The sequence below is a fragment of the Pinus tabuliformis genome, chromosome 5_2 (assembly GCF_031772625.1).
Source record: "Pinus tabuliformis cultivar Carrire ecotype Pingquan chromosome 5_2, CPIR1, whole genome shotgun sequence".
Lineage (NCBI taxonomy): Eukaryota > Viridiplantae > Streptophyta > Pinopsida > Pinales > Pinaceae > Pinus > Pinus tabuliformis.
Window position 1 is genome coordinate 742,358,984 of NC_142306.1, and position 26,290 is coordinate 742,385,273.

General features: G+C 39.4%; 1 protein-coding gene across 3 annotated transcripts in view; it reads left to right on the top strand.

The window, feature by feature from the left end:
• Positions 1-26,290, top strand: part of LOC149161370 (Mitochondrial substrate carrier family protein) — a 308,927-nt gene that overhangs the window by 129,390 nt on the left and 153,247 nt on the right. For all 3 annotated transcript variants that reach the window (XM_089436972.1, XM_089436973.1, XM_089436974.1), the window contains exon 4: positions 11,975-12,491. In XM_089436972.1, coding sequence (XP_089293098.1) covers positions 11,975-12,491 — 517 coding nt within the window. The remainder of the gene's footprint in view (positions 1-11,974; positions 12,492-26,290) is intronic.

A 26,290-nucleotide genomic window follows, 5' to 3' on the forward strand; every position in this document is an offset into this window, starting at 1 on the left:
CCAACTCCCGACTTATATTTTCTAAAGAGCCCAGTTTGATTAAATCCCAGGCTTATCATAAGAAGTTTCATTTTTGATGCATGAAGGGTTTTTGGGCGAAGCACCTCCGTTTCAATTTAAAATTTTAAAATTTTTTCTGTGCTAAATTGATAAATCTGGCTTTTCAGAGCCTCAGATTATCAGATTTGGGAGCGGAATTGGACTCATACTCGCTAGAGATCTGCTCTTCTTGTGCATAGATTTGATTTTTTTTTAATTTTTCTGACTTAAGGTTTCATCTTTTTTTTGGTATATCGGGATTCTGGGTGTTTGTGTTTCCAGGAGCAGGTTTCAGATCTGAAGGTGAAGTTCGATTTTGAAGCCAGATCTAGGTATTGGAGGGTAAGATCTAGCCTCAGGACGAGCTCTTGCAGAGGCGTTATTTTTGTGGTTCAAGGGTTTTAAAATATTTTAAATTTGAAAACAATTTTACAGGGGTTTCAAGTAACAAATTAGAAGCATAAATGTGACATTTTGATCAAGGTTTTCTGGAAATTTTTTTGGGTTCTCTTTGTCCACATTGTTCTTTTCAACAGAAAAAATTTGGAAGTATTTTCACTGCTTGTCCAAATCCTCGTGGTTCCATCGTTGACCTGCAACTCTCTCAGCTCTCATCCCTCACGACTCTTTCAACCTGCAGCATACAACTGCTTTCAAACCCTCGCCTTTCGCTGCTGTTGTATACCCATTCCTGCATTTTTTCCCTTGTTGTCCAGGCGTGGCCCCTCATATCTGTTTTTCTGTCATTTCCGTAACCCCCTCCTCGATTTTCCGTCAACGCAGCCATCCCCGCGACTCTCCCATCAAACCATCTCCCTGCTGCCATACCCGCTCCATACGTAGCCCCGTCTTCTGCCATAAATCCTCACTCAGTCGAGTCCTCTAACCTGCAGCCACGATCCTCCCCATCGCACTCCCCACGCTGGCCATCTGCGTGCAGCTCTCCACTCCTCCTTCCTTACCCACAAATCTGCTCTCTCTTCACAACTTTTCCCTTCCTCACTATTGTCTATCCTCCAGCGATTTGTGTCCCCCTCTATTCCATACGCAGTCTTCTCCTGTGAGCTGCTCTCCTTTGCTGTCCAAGCCATCATCTATCTTGCAACTGCCCATAAAAGCAAAACAAATACATTCGATTTTTTTTTTTTTCAAATGCTGGTAGTTTATTTCTTTTGGTTTGTATGTTAGTTTAGGGTTTAGGTTTAGTTATAATTTTTTATTTAGTTTAGCTTATGTATAAATGTTTTAGCTTTTACGTAAACTTAAGTTAGGATTCATTTAGTTTTAAAAAATCCTAAAAAATCTAAAAATTATATATATATATATATTCCACTGGAAAAATCGTAACCTTTCATTAACTTAGAAAAATTACATATTGTAGATGCGATTGCATATGCTTTATCTTTCTAGCCTCTGAGGGCTTCAGTCAAAATTTTGAAATTCACCAAAAACTATGTACTTTTCAGATTCACCACGCAGGGTGTTCTTTCAAAACTATAATAGGAGTCTGTTGATAAGTCTGTACATATGCCACGCAGGGCATTTAAAAAACCACATAAATATGTCCTGTAAAATTATATACAAAGTTGTCAAAATTTAACATTTCTCAAAATAGACAAATAAACAGTGATCAAGGGCTCTCTGCCCTGTGGTAGTGCTGATCTATGTATGGGTGATGATAGTAGCGGTATTCATTTGTCCCCCGCTGTTCCTGGATCATCCACTCTCCTTTGGGAAGTGTCATGGCCTCCTTGGATAGCCCGTCAGCACTGCTGTTATGTTCCCTGTAGATATGATTGCAAGTGATGTTGTTAAATTGAGCCTTGAAAATGTTAACTTCATCCAAAATATTACTGAGTGTGTGTATGTGACAAGCAGTAATATTATTGAACCAATTAATAATGATCTTTGAGTCTCCAAAAATGTTTATGCTCATGCAATTATGTCCCAAAGAGAAATGTAGAAGGTGTCGAAGGGTAATGAGTTCTGTGAAATTATTAGTTCCAGCTCCTAGACCCATCATTACTTTGTAGTGATGCTGTTCACTTAAGTATAGGATAAAACCTCCACCACATCCTTGCTGATTTGCTACACCATCGAAATACGCCCAAGGTGTGTTTTTATCAATGAGAGGAGGGGCATGAGGCCTTCGGGATCTAGATTGCTGAGGTTCAGGCATCTCATTATATGCTGATACAATACATGCCGCAATGTGTGGCTAGCACATAGGCCTGTTGTCGAAAATAGAGCGGTTCCGAGCCAGCCAGACATGCCAGCTGATAATCAGAGGGAGGCTTTGTAGTTTTGATCCCTTATGCCGATTGAACCAAACTTCCCATGCACTACCGATATCGTCTCCTTCCCATTGCCCAGAAAAATGTATGGAGGTAGATAAATTATGCCAAAGAGTAATCAGGGCTGAGCATTTCAGAAAAAGATGTAGGGTCGATTCAGATGAGTTTTTGCATAAGATACACCAATTTGGTCCATGAAAGGATCGGTGTGTGAGATACTCTCCTGTAGGTACTTTATCTCTAAGGATACACCAGAAAAATAATCTGGTCCGAGGAGGCGCTGTTAGTTTCCAAATAATCTTCCACCAAAAAGTAATCTGCTCCGGTTTTTTGTGGGAGATCAAGGATAGATACCCTGTCTTTGGAGAGTAGATACCATTTTCCGCATGACACCAGATAAGTTCATCAGGGCCCTCTTTAATCCTGATATGCGATTCAGATAGTGCAGAGATATATTCTTGCCATTCCTGGTGCCAGCATGGAGGTAACTCAAGCTGCAATGCAGTTTTCCATCCTTGGGAAAAGATATTGGAGTTTTGATGGTTTGCAATATTTGCAATCACCTTGATCTCGTGAGAATGTAGATGCTGTATGAGGTCTCTAGACAGCTGATATCTTCCTCCACCTCCAGTCCATGGATCCAAGCCAATGCGGGCCTTAGATCCATCATTGATTCTCCAGACAAGATTGTCCCTGATATGAGGAAGAGAGTGAAGGAGTGCCTTCCAGACAGATGAGATGCCAGATTTTGGCCAGCTCGGCAATCGGACCCAGTCCATGATTTGCTGAGGCCAAATATACTTATGATATGAAATGGCTGTCCAAAGGTTCTGTCCAGTCAGCAGAGTCCAACCCATTTTTGCAGCAAGGGCTTGTGCAAATAAAGGGAGGTCTTTAAGACCCCAGCCACCCCATTTCTTAGGCAGTGCAATCTTATTCCAGTCAACCCATGCAAAAATCTTTTTGTCCTGATTTCCATTCCAGAGATATCTGTTGCAGAGTTGTTGTAAACGAGCTAAGATGCTCCTGGGGATCCATGCAAGTGCCATCCAAAATACTGGCGTAGCCTCAAGAATTGATTTAATAAGAACGAGTCTGCCTGCCCTGGACAAATATCTATGACTCCAGATGGACAACCTTTTTTCCAGTTTGGTAACAAGCCAGACCCAATCTGCAATTCTCTGGCTGATAGGCTTTATCCAAAATCCCAAGTATTTGAGACCCCTGTCCAGTGGATGGATACAGTAAGGAAAAAGTTGATGAGCAAGATGGGACTCTTGGATGGAGGTTCGGGCAAAGGTAATGGTTGATTTTGATTGATTTGCTAACATCCCGGTAGCTGACGGAAAAGTGAGAGAATTTTGGAGAAAGTACGAGAGTCCCGAATACTACCATCAAGAAAAATGAGAACATCATCCACAAATAGGAGGTGGGTGAGAAAGCAAGCATCAGATATCTTAAGACCACAGAGATCACCATCCCTCTTAGACGAAGCAATCAAGCGACTAAGTCCATCCATGACAATCAAAAATAGGAGGGGAGAGAGAGGGCAGCCTAAGCCCCCTCTCGGAGCGAAAAAAATGAGAAGCAGAGCCATTAATGAGGACACTGAAGGTAGGGGAGGTGATGCAGGCCATAATCCAAGTGATGAAGTTATGAGGAAAGCCCAAATGGATAAGGAGCATCTTAATGTAAAGCCAGCTGACACAGTCAAAGGCTTTTGCCAGATCTATCTTGAGAATAATGCCCTTATGGTGTCTGGTCCAGATTGAATGTATAGCTTCTTGGGCTGAGCCAATGGCTTCATGAATTTGACGATGTTCAAGAAAGGCAAATTACTGAGGGGCAATATGACGGGAGAGGATAGGCCGGAGTCTGTTGGCTATGATCTTGGAGATAATTTTGTACAGACAGTTGCACAATGAAATAGGCCTGTAATCATTGAAAGAGGAAGGAGTGTCAGATTTAAGAATGAGGGCAATGAAGGTCGAATTGATGGCATTGTACAACGATCCAGATAATCTGCATTCTTCCACAACTTTCAATAGATCCTGTCCCAGAAGGTCATAAAATGCTAGGTAGAATTCTATTGTCCAGCCATCCGGTCCTGGGCTCTTGTCCTTCTTGAACCATTTTAATGTACCTTCGAGTTCTCCAGTAGTCACAGGTGCATATAGATCCTCTGCCTCGTCCTCATTAACAAATCTGGGGAAATGTCTGGCCACATTTATGATATCAGCAAGATTTGAACCAAGAGGGCTTTTATATAGATTCCTGAAATGAGTAGAGCCAAGATGGGAGAGTTTATTGAAAGAATTGGCAACTCCTCCCTTTGGTAAAGGTAGATTCCAGATGGTGTTTGATACCTTTCTACCTTTTGCATAATTTTGAAAGAACCTAGTATTGTCATCCCCTGCTTTCAATATATATATATATATATATATATATATATATATATATATATATAGGGGCTTCATTTTCATTTTTAATGTTACTTTGAGATATCCTAAAGTTTTAAAATTGAAACAAATTTCACATTTAGAGGTTTTAAATTTTTTATGTGGCCTTTGGCCCATTAAAAAATTTAAAAAATTATTAAATCTTTTTCGATTTATTTCGGCCACATTTAGTCTTGCTTAGCCCATCGAAATTTTCTCCTAAGGAGTAATTAAATTGTCAATTAAAAATTCCGTCATGGTGTCTTTTCGGGCTAAGGGTAAAATCTAAAGGAGAAATTTTTGTGGTATCAACATTTTTTTTTCTCTATAGTTAAAGGTGCTTAAATTTTTTATATCCTAAGTTTAACTATAGGAAGGTGGTGCATTTCCTAGATTTGGGTCACTAAGCATAATCATTTAAATTCTAGGATCTAAATTGGCCAACATTTAAATTTTGTGGTTGTTTAAAGTATTTGAATCTCTTAAAATTTAATTGCTAAGACATTGTGTATCTGTCAAATATCTTGCATCTACCTATCGTCATTGTTTGGATTATTTAATGATCATTACATGTTAAACATTTTGCAAATATTTTCGAGCGATTGTTAAAAAGTTTTATTGTGGAATTATACCTCTGTTTCTTAAGCAACAACAACTAATCAATTTCTTGGTTTTCATTTTATCTAGCAAGATCATTGACTCCATAAGGAACTGGTATTAATCATTTAAAATTTAATCAAATTCTAAATCTTGCTAAGACTTAATCAAGTATTCGATTGCCTCGTTGTGTCTCCCGAGCCAGTTGATTCCTAGCTGGTTTTCCATCGTCCCATTTGTCCATAGGGTCTACCCCCTTAGCTTGCTATAGGGAGACAACTTAAACATAGAGATAGGGGATTTGGGTGACAGCCCCCGATCTGAGCGTTGTCACGGTGCCTAGACATTCTGTGCGACAACAGGCAGGACTCCCAAAGATTCGGAGATGGTCCACACTTGGCTTCTTCTCTGTGAATGCTTCCTCAGTTGCAATATTCTCAAGAATTCTATGACGACTTATATTTTGAATATATACGATTGTCATTGCTGCTTCTCCTCATAGAAATTTTGGCAAGTCTTGATCAAAGAGCATTGTTCGTATACCTTCTTCAATTGTCCTATTCTTTCTTTCAACCACTCTATTTTGTTCGGGATAGTAGGGCACAATGAGCTCCCCCTTAATTCCTGCTTCTTTACAATATGCAATCAATTCTTTAGAAGTGTATTTCCCACCATTGTTGGATCTCAAAGTCTTTATTTTCTTTCGGTTAGGGTTTCCACTTCAGATGTAAACTCCTTGAATTTCTCAAATACTTCTTTCTTTTTCTTGAGAAGGTAGAGCCATGTCTTTTTGGAGTGATCATCAATGAAGTTACATAGTAAAGATGACCTTCAAGTGATATGTCAGACATAGGCCCACACACATCAGAATGGATGAGGTCTAATATTTCTTTAGACCTTGTTTCACTATTTGTAAATGGTTTTTTTGTATGTTTACCCAAAGTACATCCCTTGCGAACTCCTTCACGATCTCCTTTGATATTGGGGATGCCATGAACCAGTTGATTAAGAGTGGGAATGACCTTGTAGTGTAGATGACCATATCTTCTATGCCATAGTTCAATGGGATTGATTTCTATATGAACTAGAGCTTGAGGAGATGGTGTTATGACTTTATATAAGCTTCCTTCACGAACAACAATAACCCTAGCTTTATCGATACGTGAATCTTTTCCCCAAACCAAAACCTTTCCATCAATAAAAGCAACTCTATACCCTTTATCTTCTAAGCAAGAAATTGAAAGCAAATTCTTTTTCAAAGCTTGAACATATAGTATATTCTTGAGATGTAGTTTTGCTCCATTCTCAAGCTTCAAAGATGTTGATCCCAGGCCTTTAACAATATAGCTTTTGTTGTCTCCCAATTCCACTGCATGAGAAGATGGTTCATTTGATAGAGTGAAGTTGTGTACCCTCCCCTGTCAATAATCCATGCATTATCATCATTGAGTGAACTTGTTAAGTGCAGCCAAGAACCCTTGACATTTGACCTTGTTGAATAAGTAGTAGAAGATCTTCTTGATCCAACTTCCTACGGTATTGAATCCCATTCTCATATAACTTATCATAGAGGGAGTAACCATTTCCTTCGAGCCAATGGAGTGATCTTCAATCTTCCTTAACCTTAGCTCTGAAACCATGTTGAGAAATCAATGCTAGTAGAGTTAGGGTTAGATTTCTCTTTCTTGATAATTATTTGAGAATTAAGTTGGCTTCTTTGTTATATTATCTTTCATCAAGCAATTACCAAATTATGTGTGTATGAAAATCCCAAAAACACGTGACACAAGATGTAGGCACTCTACCAGGGAAAAAAACCTATCTAGGGGAAAACCCAGTCAAAATTTCTTCCTTTAATAGTTTTCTTGAGATAATCCAAGACTCTTGAAACTAGACATAAACCTCCTCCAACCACCAAGTCAGGCTCTCCTTCTAGCAACTTTGACCTAGATCTTCGACCTTGCAGCGATAGCACTTCGACCCAACGAATCCAGAATTTCGACCTTCCAGAGTCTTCGACCCAACAATTTCAAAATTTCGACCCTTCCAGCAGTAAAATTTCGATTCAAAAAATGCCCTAGTAACTTCGCATAAGAGAGAGAGAGATAGCCCAAAACTTTCGACCTTAATCCTTCCAGCACTTCTTCTCTTCTTGGAATTGCGCACTTTTTCTGCCTCCTTCACTGGGATATCGAACTTGTGAGAGAGATGCTCCAAATGAATTCGAACTGCTTGTATATGTAGGCTTTGGGTGAGGTCGAATTGCCCAGTTTGAGGCCGTCTTGGTGTGGAGGTGTCAAATACTTTATTTGACTCAATAATAAAGCTTTTGACATGATTCAAAAGCCCAAGAAGGGTCTCATAAAATGTACAATGACTCTAATGACTCAATATAAATCCTAGGAGTCCACAATGGGGAATTTGGCTAATAAAAGATGACCCAAGCATGAAACCCATGCTTTAATAAGTTATTGTAACAATAATAAAATTTTTCTTTTTCATTCTTTTGATAAGAACATTACATAATGACTCAAATACATTTATGAAGACCGAACCTAGTTACATTCTTCAACAAGGCCCACCTTCAAAATATATGATCATAACATAGGAGCGAGGGCGCACAATGGCTGGCTCAGGTGGCAAAGAATGGTGACACATCGAGCTATCAGGTGGCTTCAAGCGGTTGTTGACTTCCAGTTGTAAACAAATCTAGGAGAAGGTTTCACCTATAGAGGTCACCCCATTGGTGGTGGGTAACAAATTCATCCAGTGGTAGTGAAGCCTTTGCTGAGGTACTTGTGAGGTATGATAGACTTTGTATTGGGATATGTCAGTGTTGGTGGAGTGGAGTTGTTAGGGTACACAAATTCTGATTGGGTAGGGAGTGCTGTGGATAGAAAATCCACGTTTGGATGTTGCTACAACTTGGGATTAACTATGATCCGTTAGTACAATAGGTGTTGAAGGATCAAGGGCAATGATGTATAGTGGGATTCTTCTAGACTTGATAACAACTTGTGAAGCACTTTTACAATTTATCATTGTTAGATTGATCTTCTTCTTCTTTTTATTAGTGTGTGTGTTTACTTCATCAAACTGCTACCAAAACACAACAAACAAGAACACAAGATGTTGGCTCTCTTGCAGGAAAAACGTCTCTCTCTTAGAGAGGAAAACCCTTTCGTAAATTTCTCTTATTGAAGCTTCTATTGATCAATTGCAAACCCTAGACCCTTGACAAGAAGATCCTCCAAGTACAAGTCAAGCCCTTTCAAGATTACTTCCTCTTGCAACAGTTCGTCCTCCTTCCAACGCTTTGTCTTCCTCCCTTCGGCACTTCTTCCGACAACTGTAGAAACCTTAGATTGTATGCTCTAGAATGATCCTTGTCCTTTTCTTCCTTCACTTGAGATGGAGCCTTTCTAACTTAAGAAGATGACCTTGTTGCCTCCCAACCGAACCTTCTTTTCTTTCACAAAGATTGCAGTCTTAGGGCAGCAGTAAAGTAGCCCTAGTTCTTCGCACGTGTGAGGGAATACCCTCACAAGAACTATGTTAGACTTCTCCTTCTTCCTTCGCTTGTATAGCCTTTTTCCTCGCTTGAGTGAGAGGCCTTATAGGCACTCTTTGTTAGCCCAAACACTTCTCCTTTATGACTGCAATAGGAGAGCTTAATATGACTGCAGAGTTGCCTTCTTTTCCTTTGCATGTGTGACTGTAATTAGCCCTAGAACAGTCCCAAAACTTCGCTTTTCTTCCTTCCTTCTTCTCTGCACTTGGAGACCTCTTTCCTTGACTTTTCCGTACCCTTCACTCGTCCTCTTTCTCGCTGATTTCAGAGATGATATCATTGTGCTTTGAGGAGGTCGAATGGCTCCTTATGTAGGAGGCTGTCTCCTTCTTTTAGGCCGACTTGAGGCCGACTTGCCTGATATAATTCGTATTGCTTCTTTTGATGGTGCCATTGCTTGGAGGAGGCTTATGACTTTGCTTGGAGGTCTTCTTATGACTCTAATACATATTATTACCTAGTGTAACAAGCCCTTACGGGTCTTCAATAAATACATTGACTCTTTAACTTCCTAGAAGCACTTAAATATGTGCTTGACCTACTTCAATGAGCAAGAAACTCATTGATAAATATAACAAAAATAATATCTCTTTTCTTGAATAAATACAAATATCAAGAGTACATTTATGAAGACCTAACCTAGTTACACTTTCTTCAACAATAGGAAGCAACAATCAATGACACTTAGTTCAGTAGAGGCAAAGTACATGGCAACGAGTATGGTGAGCTATGAGGCAGTATGGCTTCGCAAGATGCTTGTAGGACAACTTAATCTGCAGAATGGGCCAACGGTGATTCACTGTGATAATCAAAGTTACATCAAGCTTTTTAAGAATCCAGTGTTTCATGATTGGTCCAAGCACATTGAGATCATATATCATTTCATTAGAGACAAGTTTCAGAGAGGTGATGTGAGACTACAATACATTTCTACAGAGGAGCAGGTGGTAGATATTCTCACTAGGCCTCTAATGAAAGGGAAGTTTGTGAAGTACCGAGGTAAGCTCGGGGTGGTGGAGAATCCCTTCCTTGCTAGGAGGGAGTGTTGAAGCTTGTGGTAGCTTCGGAAGGTCTTTTGCATATGCTTGGTGTCTAAGCATGTGGGAGATAATTTATTGCCTCTCTAGGTGCTTGCTTGTTGGAGTAAGTGATTTATGTCTTTTTCCTAAGTCTAAGTTAGGAAAAGTACAATAGTTAAAGTCAATTAATTATTGTGGACTATTAAGTAATTTTCTAAGCATAAATAATTTAAGTATTTTAGTGACTTAGAAATAATCTCAACCATTGACCTCCAAGATCTTCTAGAAGGGAGATTAGGGTTAGGGATTTGGGTTATAAAAGAAGCCTAGTGAAGAGGTGAAGACACACAATAACACAAGAGAGTGAGTCACAACAAGAGAAAGATATTTTCTCTACTGAAAGATATTTTCTCTAGTGCGAGTGGTTCAAGACACTGAAGCTCAGAGGATGAGAAGTACAGGAGGATTCGAGAGCGCATCTAGGAGGTCGAGTTGTGGAGATTGCAGGGCTGAGTTGCTGAAGAGAGGGGGGTGAATTTAATGGGAGAAGTCAATTTGCTGGAGGTGAATTTCTAAGGCGCGGTGGTAGCTGGTGGGAAGGTGCAACATTGATTTGCCAGTAGATTGATTGGGCCAAATTTCTCTGGGCTGACTTCCTTTAGAGGCTGATTTTCAGGTGGCTGAGTTTTTTGGGGGTGAATTTATCCTGTGGGGGCTGAGTTACAGGTTCCAGTTATTGTATTTTTCCTTATCTTTGTGGGTTGAAAACTGAGATTTTCCAGATTAATAGATGATGCAGAATAGTTGTGGGCGAATTATTTTGGCAATGTGTGATTGATCTCTTGGGTTTAAATTCCGCGGCATATATATATATATTTCTAGAGGTTAAAAATACCGATGATTTTATTTTTCCGTAAGTCAGTATTTATTTTTCTGTAAATAAATCTTGGCTGGTATTTGGAAATTTAACAAATACTTGGCCCAGCTAAGACTCAACAGGGCTTGCAAGTGTTGTCTGAGTCAAAGTACACCGATATATCTATCTATCTATATATATATATATATATATATATATATATATATCGTAGTTTCCATGTTTTCTGGAATATGGGCTGAAGTCAGTTCATGATTTGTAAAGAAAGGGATTGCCATTCGTAAATAAGTTTATTAGGCCTTTCCCTTTTACCTTGGATGACAATAATTTCAATGCATCCAGTTCAAGTATAATTTGAGTCATTCTAATGCTCTGATATTTAGTTGTTATTTTTCTTTTTGTTGAGGGTCTAGAGGTTATTTAGAGCACCTCAAATGTTTAATGTCCTTAATATTTTTTTGAGAATTTTACACACTTAACATTATTGCCACTTTTTTTGAGAAGGGTTTTACTGCTCATTATATGTACTGTGACATGCTTTAAACTGTATTTATCAGATTTTCAATTGGTATAAAACTGAAGCAATAGATGAGATGAACGAGGCAATAGGGAAAATCTTATGAAATGAACATGTAGCCTGTAACTGGATATGCTGGTTTATCTAATTCTTACAAATTATTTTTTTTAATAGCCAATCTACTCCTAGAGATTCTTACTTTCGTGCATAGAAAGAGTCTTGCATGGCTAGATGTTTTAGGCTTTTAGCTAAATGGGATGACTCAATGACCACAAAGTGTTATCTACTATTTTGATAACTGAACCTACCTCCCTATAGAAAGTCATTGGATGAATGTGTATTCTCCAGTCCTTGCACATTTGAATGTGCATACTTCAGTCTTTTTGCACATCTGTTATTAATTACATTCCTAATTGGAAATTGCAAGTGTTTCTGAGGTGAAGAGCTTTGTAGTTAAGCACTGTCCTAAATATCATAGTTTGTTGATTGCTGTTTCTGTGAAAGAAACTATCTATGTATGATGATTTATTAACACGCTACCATTCACCGAGAAAGTCTATGGATTGAAATCATTATTAATGTCAGAGAATGATTTTTTATATTCTTTTACTTCATGGTGCTGCAGATGGTCGGGAGGAGAATTATGTATATGTTTCTGAAGCCTTTTTGGCAGGCCTTGCTTCTGGTGCGCTGGAATCTTTTGTAGTCACACCTTTTGACTTGTTTAAGGTACGTGCACAAGTAACATCTATTACGAGGCATCCATCTGCTGAGAAGAGCTTTCCGTTACCCAGAAACACATCAATTGTTTCAAAATTGCTGCCTGGTTATTCTCCTGATAAAAGACAGTGGGATCGAGTTTCTCGCCTTCTATCAGCATTGCCTTGTAAGCATTCCAATGTGATTAGTGCCCTTAAAGAGTATCCATGGCTAATCACTGGATCCGGTCAGCCTCCTTTTGTCAGGGACCTAAAAGGGCCTATGTCTTCCATATCCTTGGAAGGTTGGAGTGTCTTGTGGAGGGGCCTTCGACCAGGAATCTTTCGGGATGCTGCTTTTAGTGGTTTTTTCTTCTCATGTTGGCAATTTCTTCATGATATTGTTATTGATTGGAAAGGGTCTCAGATGAAGCCTCTTCCGAAGTAAGTCTTTCTTCTGCAGTTCATTTCCAAAACTGTAAATGCATTTAAAGTGCCATTATATTTATATATTGTGTGGAGCTAAACAAACTTCTTTGCCTTTAAATGTGTCTAGGACTTATAAATGAGAGAGGGGCAGGAACTTTTGACTCATTATCATAGATTACTATTTCCAGTTTGGATTTCCTTTGCTATCCATATAGTTTATGTATTGTGTTTCCCTTTCTGGATTCTAATTCGGAAAGAAAAATTTATGAATTCATGTTTTTATAGAAATCATTCTATTGCTTTGTCATTTTCCAGGCCTTTCGTGTAGGCGTTTTCTCCCCGTAATCATTATATTCATATTTCAATATGCCCATTGCTTTCATTGTGAGCTATTGGACTGTTTAATGAACATATTTAGGTTTTGGATAAATATAAATTCCTGGTATCTTTCAATCATAGTTGCTAGATTCCTTCCCACATATGCGTCCCTTTCATCGCATTTGACTCAACACAGGACTCATTTTGGCCAAAGAGTCAAACTTGATTTGAGACTTGGCAAAAATGCTAGTCACCTCGGACTATGTTGAAGTCATGAAAAATATAAAAAATATAGATTTTTAAGAAAGATATATAATTTTGTAGTTATCCATGGGAGATTACATTTAATATGATGCAAATATACTGAATAAAATACAAAAAAATATTTCTAAACATAACCAACTTCATCATTGGAACACAGTCAATCGCTAATGATCATATGAAAATTCATCCATCAATTCAAAATTGCCATGGACGATGGCATGGAGTTATGATTCATGAACCAACTTGGCCGATGGTTCATAAATAGTAAATCATCCATTTTCAGGATTGAAGACTTCGAGTCAAGTATGAAATCATATGACTTGACAATTTTATGTTAACTCAGGGTTTTGCTAAAATTAAATGTGACAATTCCTAGTAAAACTTCTTGGGTTTAGGCGGTTTAGGGTGGGTCAACCTGGATTTCGAGCTAGAATTGTTCGTTCTCCAGTCAAATTGAGTTGTCTAGGGTGGAGATTCGATTAGACTTGGCAACTTGCAGCTCTACCTATAGAATCTTGCGTCTACCCAAAAAATATTTGGAGCAAACCATGTGAATTTTTATTCCATTTGATGAGCATTCACACCTAAACCTTTTTATTTCTTCCAAGAAATAAGTTATATATAAAACTGTAACGACCAAAAGTCATATACACAGTGGAAACATTTAAAATACTTCGTGGACAAAGACATCCATTGTAGGACAGTTCTTGTAAATTTTATATTGTATAAAAAATTGATGTAGGATGATACAAATGAGAATGAGGGTCCTGTATATATAGCCAGGTAAGTACCCTTTCACAAAGAGTCATGTTTGTAGAGACATGCCTCTTTGTTTAACTAATTATTATTTAAGTACATATTATTATGATTATTATTTCTTACCTATATTTATTACATTTTACATAATTTATGTTCATAGCATTGTCTTCCCCTTCAAAAAGCTTTGTCCTCAAAGCTTGTTGACGAAAGGGCTTGATCTCTTCTTCTGCTACGAATGTCTTCTGCTTGATCTCTTTTTCTGCTATGAATGTCTTTTGCTTGATCTCTTTTTCTGCTATGAATGCCTTGTGAAAATTTCTAAACTGAAATTCTACTGCAGGAATTGATTTATTTCACCTACTTATTATTCACAATAAGTTATTTACGAAATCCCTTTAGCAAATATTAAAATAAATTCTATTGCAGTTATCACACAATTACCTAGAGAAAAATACATGCACAAGAACCAATCACATCAACACAGTTGTTTTTGGACAATTGTCCCCGGAAAAACCCAATTGGGGAAAACCGGTACAGCAGATGAGGGCTTTATTAATCTTCAGCAACAATTGCTTTTACAAGGAATGATTTTACAGAGAAACTGAAAGAAAGCACCTGAGACTTTCCCTTTGAGACTTTTTGACATTTTGGAGAATCTGCTCCCACTCCTACGCAATGTTTTGAAACTCCGACTCCGGTTTGGAAATGACCAAGGGTCGGCTCTGACTCAGACTCCAACTCGGTATCAACTTGGCTAGTTTGATTTCAATGACTCTGTCGTTGTAAAAAATACATTAAATATTTAATTTTTTTATAAAAAAACATAATTTTAAAGATTTTCATTCATGTTTCCAAACACAAAGCTTTAGAATATAGAGAGAAGACAACATATGATCAAATTAGGCTCATGAATATATCCATTATATCAAAATGGCACCCAGTGCACTGTCCAATACAAAGTTCATACTTAGCCACCAATGTCAGGATTCTTTTCTGTCTCAATCCAAGGAGAACCACTAGACTACAACAACAATAATATCAATTCTCTGCAACCAATTATAGCTTCCCAAATGATAAGCCAATGAACTAATCAACAAATGTCTTCGAATTTGTGCCTTTGCTACAGGACGACCTGTCTCATGCTTCTACCTAGACTGCTGAATATGATTTCAAGAAATTTGCCCTTAATGAAGTCTCAAAACCCTTGATTTAATTCTGGTCAAGCTCCAGAACAATCAGAGGTAAATATGTATCTATTAGTCCATTGCTAGAGCGTTTGCCTTTTTAAAAACATTGTATGGCTCAATGCATTGTTTCAATTTTCTAATTCATGCCTCTAGGATAACCATACTTCAACCTTGTAATTTTCAATCACAGTGATAGATTACTTTAGGGCTATAAATATGCAATAAACAACAACCCAACTGTTGATATGTAGGAGGCAGAACAACTTTTGACAAATGGAGTTGATGAAAACATTGAGAAGTATAATGCGAGGTTCGTGGCGAGAGGATTCTCCCAAACATAGGGAGAAGATTATGATAATTTGCTCTTCTAGCCCGATATACCACCATTCATTCGATAGTTTCCATTGTTGCAAGTCAAGGATGGACCCTCCTTCAAATGGATGGTGAAGACGACATTCCTTCATGGCATGTTACAAGAAGAAGTTTTTGTTGAGCAACCACATGGATTTGAAGTGGAGGACCGAAAGACACACGTTTGCAGGTTGAAGAAGGCATTGTATTGCTTGAAGCAAGCCCCCAGAACATGGTATGCTGACATAGATACTTGGTGAAGCTTGGATTCACAAGAAGCAACACTTTCCCAACCTCTACATCAAGGTGGTCCAAGGTATGCCTTTGATTTTAGTTTTATATGTTGATGATCTATTTTTGACAAGTAGTGTAACAACCCATCTATAAATACAAAGAACGCAACCATAATAGCAGGTATATGGTACATGCATATGATAGCTACATATGCATGTGTCGCATACACCGCACTAGTATTTTATATTAAATTGATTATAAGTACTAAATACCATGACTCTTCTGGGGAAAGAAGTTCTACTCGTTCATCAACATCGCATAATGTATGGTTAGATCAAGAGGAATATATATACATATATATTATATGCCCCAGAATAATGATAAAAATCATACTAATAGAATAGAATAAGGGTTAAATAATAATATAAATAATTAACTAATATAAAGTTCTAAACTTTATATTAAAACAAATATGAATAAACTTCATATTAAAATAAATATAAATAAAACTTTATAATAAATATAAACCAAACTTTATAATAAATATAAATATAAATTAAACCTTATATAAAAAAAAGACATATAAATCAGACTTTGTTATATAAAGTACATATATAAAAAATATAATAAAATGTGATCACAGATTAATAAAGCGTGAATGTATTTCAGTACCCAAGGTCATTACAAAATATCTGATGGTCTCAAAACACATGCAAAGGCGTGGCGGTAGGAAGGAAAGCGGTGGCTGCAGGGGGGGGGGGTTGAACAACGGAGGTAAAACCAGGAGGAGGAATTCAGAAGGGAGGAAAGTCGGCCATTGGAAGAGCTTAATCATTCTGAGGTTCTGGGAGCGGGGGACAGTGAGCTTCTGCTGAGAAGCTTACTGGATTGAGCAACCAGGCTCTGCTTAGTTTGGCTGGGTGGAATTGGTCTCCCGGTAATTGGAGCAGCGTAGCCGCAGGCAACATCATCTGCAGCAGTTCAGGTAGGTACCTGCTTTAAATTCTTTACTGTTTCTGTATTTCAATTTTTCGGTTATTACAAGTAATGAGCCCCTGATGATTGAGTGTAAGCGGGAGTTGCTTCTGAATTCGAGATGGACCTTGGACTCATGCACTACTTGCTAGGCCTTGAGGTGTGGCAAAGGCCCAATGAGATTTTCCTTTCACAAGGAAAATATGTCGCGAAGTTGTTGGAAAGGTTTGGAATGACAAAATGCAAGTTCCTGGCCACACCGATGGAAATGAATTTCAAGAAGCTACGTGGAGAAGCTGCAGGACCCAATTTGGCGAATCCATCCGAGTATAGACAGTTGATTGGGTCTCTAATTTTCGTAGAGAACACCCAAGACATATGCTATGCAGTGAACACCCTGAGTCAATTCATGATCAAACCTCTCCATGCACATTGGGTTGCTGCCAAAGACATTTTGAGATACTTGCATGAGACGATTACCCTTGGATTTAAATATTCTGTCGGAGATGTTCGACTTCATGGATATACTGATGTTGACGGGGCAGGAAACGTTGTTGATAGGAAGAGCATTTCAGGATGTTGTTTTATCCCTGGATTCGCCATGATATCTTGGATGAGCAGGAAACAAAAGTCCGTAGCATTGAGTACTGCTGAGGGAGAGTATATTGTCGCTAGCATGGCTAGCTACGATGTAGTTTAGTTGAGGAAACACCTTGGAGAGCTGTTTGAACAGTTTATAGACACTACTGCAATATATTGCTACAACAAGTGTGGGATTCAATTGGCAGAGAATCTCATATTTCATGACAAGTCCAAGCTCATAGAGATCATATATCATTACATTTGAGACATGGTGTAGAGAGGAGCCGTTAGACTCCATCACATATCGACTGATGAGCAGATAACAAACATTCTCACCAAGGCTTTGCCGAAAGGTAAGTTCTTGGTCTTTGGAGAGGAACTTGGACTAATGGATGTGAATGTGAAAATTCCTAAACCAGAATCCCTACTGCAGCAACTGATGATATTTCTCCTGCTTGTTAGGTTTACATGAACAAGTTATTTGCAGTTTCCTAAGGCAAATATTGAAATACATACACTGCAACCTTCACTTAATTAATTTATATGCGGAAACAAGAGACTGAGCAAAAAAGAAAATACAACACAATAACACCGTTATTTTTGGACAAATGTCCCCAGAAAAACCCAATGCGGGAAAACTGGTGCAACAGATCTGAGGGTTTATTATTATTAAGCAGTAGCAAATTCTGAATACATCTTTGAATACCTCAAGGGTTATTTAGTTACAGAGAGTGAAACACAGGTAGAAAGATTTGTGAGATTACCTCACATAATCACTGAGAAAAATCCTGGCTGATCCGATCACTCGATGAGGTGCCTCTCGCAGGCCCTGCTTAGCCTCTGCGCAGTCCCTGTGTCATCCCCTCTAGGCACTGCGTCACGCAACCAACTGATCGATTTTCTGCCCGGAGTCACTGCTCTCAACCTCCCAGTCTCACACTCCGGCTCTCGACTTCTGAAACTGACTTTGCTACAAAATTTTAGACTCTCTCTCACCCTTTGCACTGCCTCTGCATGGCCCTGCGTCAGCCTCTACATGAGAGCCGCAGGGTCACTCAGCCTTTCTCTGCTGATGATTCTCCGGCTGAGAAAATCTCTCTCTTCGGATGCTATCTCTGCCCCTCAACTGCAAGAAATATATTTAATCATAATTTCCTCCCGAGAACTTCTCACTTTAGAAATTGGATCTCTTGATCTCTTGGTGTGTTTTCCAAATGACCCTCAAGCATCCTTAAATAATCTTCTTGTTGAAATTCAACGACTCAGATTAAAAGCTAATCAATGGCTAAGATGATTTTAGCTTGATCCTCGCCTTCTTCTAGAAGTTACACCCACAATTAGATTAATACCCATTAATATTTTTAATTTCCTAAGTTTAAACTTAGGGGCCCATTAAAAAATATTAATTATTTTAATAAAATTGTTTCTGGGTTCTTTGGAATACATGTGCCCAAGCCTCCCTACAAAATTTATGGCCTATAGCATATTCGATGCTACCCCAAATCAACACTCCCTCTTAGAAAGGAATGCGCTCTGACAATATACGCTACTGCATACTGCTCTAACTCTGAAGCATCGTCCTCCACACTGTTGATGTCTGACATGCTGTCCACCAAGTACTGTGCAAATCCTGCATCTATACTGCTGCTGAACCTGCCACTGTCAACACTGAATCCATACTGCAACACCCTTTGAAATTCTGCATCCGTGCTGCTGCTGGCATTGCCACTGCCAACTGCCCCTACACTGCAAACTGTTGCTTCTACTCCACCAACAACGAAAAAATCCCAAATTATTGAACTAACTGTGTTCAATATGATACCACGTGAATGCTGAAGTCTATCTGCTGCTAGTCTTCGCATTAACCCTCTAAATCTACTGCTCTGTTGTTGACATTTGCACTGCTGCCAACTCTTCTCTGCGTTGTTCAGTCTTTGATGCTCCTAGCTACTGCAACTGTCTCCTTGACACTCCTCAACATCGTCCGACACTAGTCCATTTTGCTACTTCTGATCTGGGCTCATGTAGCAAGGAATTGATCCAAGAGTTGGGCTCCTCAAGGATCTTGCCCATTTGTAGCTCTTTCGAACTACAACTCCAAGTCAACCCACCTCCCTCTTAGAGATGTGACTGCCATCTCTGCCAAAAATGTCGAAAATCTCCTCTCTCCTCTGCGCTGTGCTAGGCTAGCCTATGTACTCCCTGCTGGAGATAGTAAAACTGCTGCCCCTTGCTGCTGCCCAATTCTAGAGAATTCAAATTCCTTGGCTAGGAATTCTTCGAGGAAGAAATTCCCTCAACCGTGCTTATCCTCTCTTACAACGATTTTTTGCGTAGCAAACTGCCTATAGAAAAATATGTGTCCTACCAACTCTCCTCGCGCTGAGGCTTCTGTGCTACTCCCTCTGCCCCGATTGAAACTCAATCTGGAAGCCCTTCTCTCCATCGACTCACTCAGAGAGAGACTGCCTCGAAATTTCAGCCCTCTGGCTAAGAACTGCACAAACCCTCTAGGGTTTCGAACTGCTGCCTCCTACAACTTTTTCGATTTCCCTCTTTTGCTCGGCGTTGGGTTCTCTGGCATTGGTCTTATTGTTCCACCCGTAGCTCCGATACTGTGTGAAAATTCCTAAACCAGAATCCCTACTGCAACAATTGATGATATTTCTCCTACTTGTTAGATTTACATGAACAAGTTATTTGTAGTTTCCTACGACAAATATTGAAATACATACACTGCAGCCTTCACTTAATTAATTTATATATGGAAAAAAGAGACTGAGCAAGAAAGAAAATACAACATGATAACACCGTTATTTTTGGACAAATGTCCCCGGAAAAACCGAATACGGGAAAACCTGTGCAACAGATCTGTGGGTTTATTATTATTAAGTAGTAGCAAATTTTGGATACATCTATGAATACCTCAAGGGTTATTCAATTACAGAGAGAGGAACACTGGTAGAAAGATTTGTGAGATTACCTCACACAATCACTGGGAAAAATCCCAGATGATCTGATCACTAGATGAGGTGCCTCTGGCAGGCCCTGCGCTGCCTCTGCATAGTCCTCACGTAGTGCCTGTGTCAACCCCTCTAGGCACTGCATCACCCAACCAATTGATCGATTTGCTATCCGGAATCACTGGTCTCAGCCTCCTGGTCTCACACCCCGGCTCCCGGCTTCTGAAACTGACTCTCTTGCAAAATTTGGACTCTCTCTCACCCTCTGTGCTGCCTCTGCGTGGCCTTGCATCAACCTTTGCTTGAGAGCTGCTGGATTACTCTCTACCTCTCTCTGCTGATGATTTTCCAGCTGAGAAAATCTCTCTCTCTCTCCCGATGGTATCTCTGCTCCTCAACTGCAAGAAATATACTCGATCAGGATTTCCTCCTGAGAACTTCTCACTTCAAAAATTCGATCCCTTGATCTCTCGGTGTGTTTTCCAAATGACCCTCAAGTTTCCTTAAATAATCTTCTCATTGACATTCAACGACCCAAATTAAAAGCTAATCAATGTCTAAGATCATTTTAGCTTGATTCTCGTCTTCTTCTAGAAGTTACACCCATAATTAGATTAATACCCATTAATATTTTTAATTTCCTAAGTTTATACTTAGGGGACCATTAAAAAATATTAATGATTTTAATAAAATTGTTTATGGGTGGAATTTCCCAAAACGCTTTCAGGGTTCTTTGGAATACATGTGCCCAAGTCTCCCTCCAAAATTTGAGGCCTAGAGCACATCCGATGCTACCCCAAATCAACACTCCCTCCAAAATTTGAGGCCTAGAGCACATCCGATGCTACCCCAAATCAACACTCCCTCTTAGCGAGGAATGTGCTCTAGCAATATACATTGCTGCATGCTGCTTTGACTCTGAAGCATCGTCCTCTGCACTGCTGATGTCTGACATGCTGTCCACCAACTACTGCGCAAATGCTGCATCTATCCTGTTGCTGACCCTACCACTGTGAACATTGCATCGTACTGCAACTCCCTCTGAAATTTTGCATCCGTGCGGCTGTTGGCACTGGCACTGCCAACTGCCCCTGCACTGCAAATTCTCGTTGCTACTCCATCAACAACAGGAAAACATCCCAAATTACTAAACTAATTGTGTTCAGTATGATACCAAGTGAATGTTGAAGTCTGATTGCTGCTAGTCTCTGCGCTGACCCTCTGAATCTATTGCGCTACTGCTGACCGCTGCTCTATGCCATATGCACTGCTGCCAACTCTGCTCCACGTTGTTCAATCTCTGACGCTCCTAGCTACTGCAGCTGTCTCCCTGACACTCCTTAGCACCATTCGACACTACTCCATCCTGCTACTTCTGATCTGGGCTCTTGTAGCAAGGAATTGATCTAAGAGGTGTGCTCCTCAAGGATCTTGCCCATCTGTAGTTCTTTCGAACTACAACTCCAAATCAACCCACCTCCCTCTTGGAGATGCGACTGCAATCTCTGCCAAAAATGTCCAAAATCTTCTCTCTCCTCTACGCTGCTGCTAGGCTAGCCTACACACTCCCTGTTGGAGCTAGTAAAACTGCTGCCCCTTGCTACTGCTTAGCTCTAGACAATTCGAATTCCTTGGCTAGGAATTCTTTGAGGAAGAAATTCTCTCAACCGTGCTTCTCCTCTTTCTTTTGATGATTTTCTATGAAAATTTCTAACAAGAAATTCTATTGCAGTAACTGATTTATTTCTCCTACTTAAATAAGTTATTTACAAAACCCTTCAGTAAACATCAAAATAAATTCTACTGCAGTTGTCACATAATAGCATAGAGAAAATAACAGTGATATACAAGCACAAGAATCAATCACATCAACACAATTATTTTTGGACAATTGTCCTCTGAAAAACCCAATGCTGGAAAATCGGTGCAACAGATGAGGGTTTATTTATTATTCTTCAACAACAATATCTTTACAAGGAACAATTTTACAGAATATAGAGACACCTCTGAGAGAAACACCTGAGACAATTTTCCCCTTGCTTTGGAGAAATTCTAACACCCCGGAGACCTTCAGCCTTCACTGCGTCACCTCTGCATCACTTCTACGTGAGGCTTGTGTGAGGACTGCGTCCCTTGCTGCCCTGTCTCTTTGATATTCCCTCTGCGTTGGCCTTCTGATGCTCTGCGTCACCCCCTCCTCAGTCTTTGACTGATGCTGATGTCTTCCTTTTCCTTCACCCTGCAACTCTCCCTATGAAATCGAACTCCTTCTCCTTGAGAATCGATTTCCCTCGGGTTACTGAGTATTTGCCCGGTCTGTCTCCAAATGACTCTCAAGTCTTCTCTTATACTTTTCCTGTTGATGAATCAGTGACCGAGATTAAGTCCCTAATCAACGACTAAGATTGAATTAGACTTGATCCTTCTCTCTTAGAAGCTTCTCACCCATACTTTCATTAATACTCATTAATATTTTCATTTTCCTAAGTTTAGACTTAGGAACCCCATTAAAAATATTAATTATTTTAATAAAATACAATCCGGGTGGAATTTCTCCTTTCTTCCTAATAATTTGAAAAACATTCTCGAATTCCTATCATATGCCAAGAAGCTCCATTATCTATATACCAAACCTCAGAGGAGGCAGAGCTTGCTAGGCAAGCAACTTCTTCTTCCAGTCTGGAAGCTAACATAGAATAATCATGATCTATGTCCCTCGTGCTTTGTTCTGGAAATTTGCGCGAGTCCCTTTGAGTTGATGCCTCTGCATCATGCTTCTAACCCATAGCTGATTTTTGTTTCCTGTTGCCGGATCTCTGCTTTGATACCATGTGAAAATTTCTAACCCAATCCTGGCACATGCAGCGCATTGGTTACTCGAAGCCGCTTCCTTGTTTCGGTTTGAAAGACTACAATACCTCTTCCTGTGGGGGTACACTTTGCCTTATTTCCCATGGTGATCTGAAAATTCATCCTTTCTTCCTAATAATTTGAAAAACATTCTCGAATTCCTGTCATATGCCAAGAAGCTCCATTATCTATATACCAAACCTCAGAGGAGGCAGAGCTTGCTAGGCAAGCGACTTCTTCTTCCAGTTTGGAAGCTAACATAGAATAATTGTGATCCATGTCCCTCGTGCTTTCTTCTGGAAATTTGCGTGAGTCCCTTTGAGTTGATGCCTCTGCATCATGCTCCTGACCCATAGCTGATTCTTGTTTCCTGTTGCCGAATCTCTGCTCTGATACCATGTGAAATTTTCTAACCCAATCCTGGCACATGCAACACATTGGTTACTCGAAGCCGCTTTCCTGCTTCGGTTTGAAAGACTACAATACCTCTTCCTATGGGGGTACACTTTGCCTTATTTCCCATGGTGATTTGAAAATTCATCATTTCTTCCTAATAATTTGAAAAACATTCTCAAATTCCTGTCATATGCCAGGAAGCTCCACTATCTATATACCAAACCTCAGAGGAGGCAGAGCTTGCTAGGCAAGCGACTTCTTCTTCCAGTCTGGAAGCTAACATAGAATAATCGTGATCCATGTCCCTTGTGTTTTCTTCTGGAAATTTGCGTGAGTCCCTTTGAGTTGATGCCTCTGCATCATGCTCCTGACCCATAGCCGATTCTTGTCTCCTGTTGCCGGATCTCTACTTTGATACCATGTGAAAATTTCTAACCCGAAATTCTATTGCAACAACTGATTTATTTCACCTACTTATTCTTCACAATAAGTTATTTATGAAATCCCTTCAGTAAACATTAAAATAAATTCTACTGCAGTTATCACATAATTACATAGAGAAAATAACAACGATATACATGCACAAGAACCAATCACATCAACACAGTTGTTTTTGGACAATTGTCACAAGAAAAACCCAATGTGGGAAAACCGATGCAACAGATGAGGGTTTTATTAACCTTCAACAACAATCGCTTTACAAGGAATGATTTTACAGAGAAACTGAGAGAAAACACCCGAGACTTTCCCTTGGAAACTTTCTGACACCTAGAGACCCTTCTCCCACTTTTGCATCACTTCTGTGTCACTCTACGTGGTTCTGCGTCCCTCTGCGTTAGCCTGGGTGAGGGCTGCGTCTCTCCTAGACTGTGTCTCCCTCTGCACTGTCTCCCAATGCCCCTGCGTCACCTCCTCCTCAGTCACTGATTGTTGCTGATGCCCTCCTCTTACTCCACCCTGCAACTCTCTCTCTGAAATCGATCTCCTTCTCTTTGAGAATCGAATTTCCTTGGGATACTGACTATCTGTCGGTATGTCTCCAAATGATCCTCAAGCCTTCTCTTATACTTTTCCTTCTGATGAATCAACGACCGAGATTAAGTCTCTAATCAACGAATAAGATTAAAACAGATTTGATCCTCGTCTCTTAGAAGCTTCTCACCCTTATCTTTATTAATACCCATTAATTTTTATTTTATTTTCCGACGTTTAGACTTAGGAACTTATTAAAAATATTAATTATTTTAATAACTCCTTATTCGGGTGGAATTTCTCCAAAGGATTTCTGGGTCTTGGAGATATCATGTGCCTTAGCCTCTCCACCAAATTTCAAGACTAGAGCACATCCGATGCTACCCAAAATCAACATTTTCGGGGATGTTTAGTCCAAAAATAAATGTATCGTTTGTGTGGTTCTCATTTATTTTTCAGTACTTGATCTGTATATTGGTGTAGGCTGCAGTGTATTTGCATTAATATTTTTTGAATAATTATGAAAATAACTTGTCAAAATGAAGAACACAAGTAGGTAATGCAAATCAGTATACTACAGTCGGATTTCCGATTTGTTAGATTCAAAATTTTTTACACCAGCAACTTATCCAACAACTTTGACCCTAACAACAATTTCTACAACTTCGACCTTGATGTAGCTTCTACAACTTCGACCTAGCAGCTTCACAACTTCGATCTTGCAGCTTCACAACTTCAACCTTGCTGCTTCACAACTTCGATGGAGTTCCACAACTTTGATGCAACTTCATAACATCGAAGCAGCTTCAGAATTTCGTGTTTCCCAGTAACTGTGGAAACCCTAACAAGAGAGAGAGAGAGAGAGAGAGAGAGAGAGAGAGAGACCCAAAACTTTGAACTTGTACTCCTTCTCCTTCTTCGTCCTTTTCTAGCTTCTATTTTGAGGAGATCGAACTTTCTTGAGTGAGTGTCCAAATGAGGTCGAGTTTCTTCTTATTTATAGGCTTGTGAGGGGTACAAATTGCTCTCTTTAGGCCGATTTGGCCCTTCATGTAGGACGAATTGATCTTTGTGCCATGACGAGGTCTTGGAGGGTCTTTTGACTCTATTTTGATTCAAATAATTTTTCTTTACAATATGTAACATTGCCAAATGGGTCTTCAATACATGACAATGACTCAATTGACTTTATGACAAACCGAGAAGCACTCAATGGGTGCTTGACCTAAAACTAAATTTCCCTTGAGCATAAGACCTATGCCTCAAGAATAACAATAATAAATTTATTTTTCTCTTTTCATTAAATACATAAAATCATGATTACATATGTCATTATGAAGACTGAACTTAGTTCCATATTTCAACACTCCCTCTTAACTAGGGAGGTATTCATAATCCATACAAGGTACTTGGACATTCTCAATCTTAAAAATTCTCATAAGAAGAGTTAGATTGGTAACCCATTTGTTTAGCATAATGTTATCTGGCATTGTCACATAGCAAGGCCTTGGCTAACAACTCTATCCCTTCGCAAGATCAGAGCACAATGCTAGCGAGACCAATGATTTATAGGTACCTTCATCATTGTCTCTCTAGGAGCATACCCGACTATTCTTATCTTGGATTCCCAGTGCTCAAAGAATGTCGATCCTTCACGACTCCTATTATCTTGGATGCCCTACCACATCCTTAAAGAGTATCAGATGCCAGATGTTTACACAATCCTCCATTCTTTTCTTCCCAAGTGAAGACAAGAATGATGTGTCTATCTCTCCCTCTTAACTAGGGAGGATATAACAATTCCAATGAAGGAATGTACCCATTCCTATAAAAGGAATGTACCCAAGCTCTAGGGACTTTTTCTAATCTCCCTCTTAGCTAAGGACTTTGTCCAAGCTCCCTCTTAATTAGGGACTTGTTTCCAACAGCAACTCTTTTATTCATTGTTGGAGATCATAGGTCC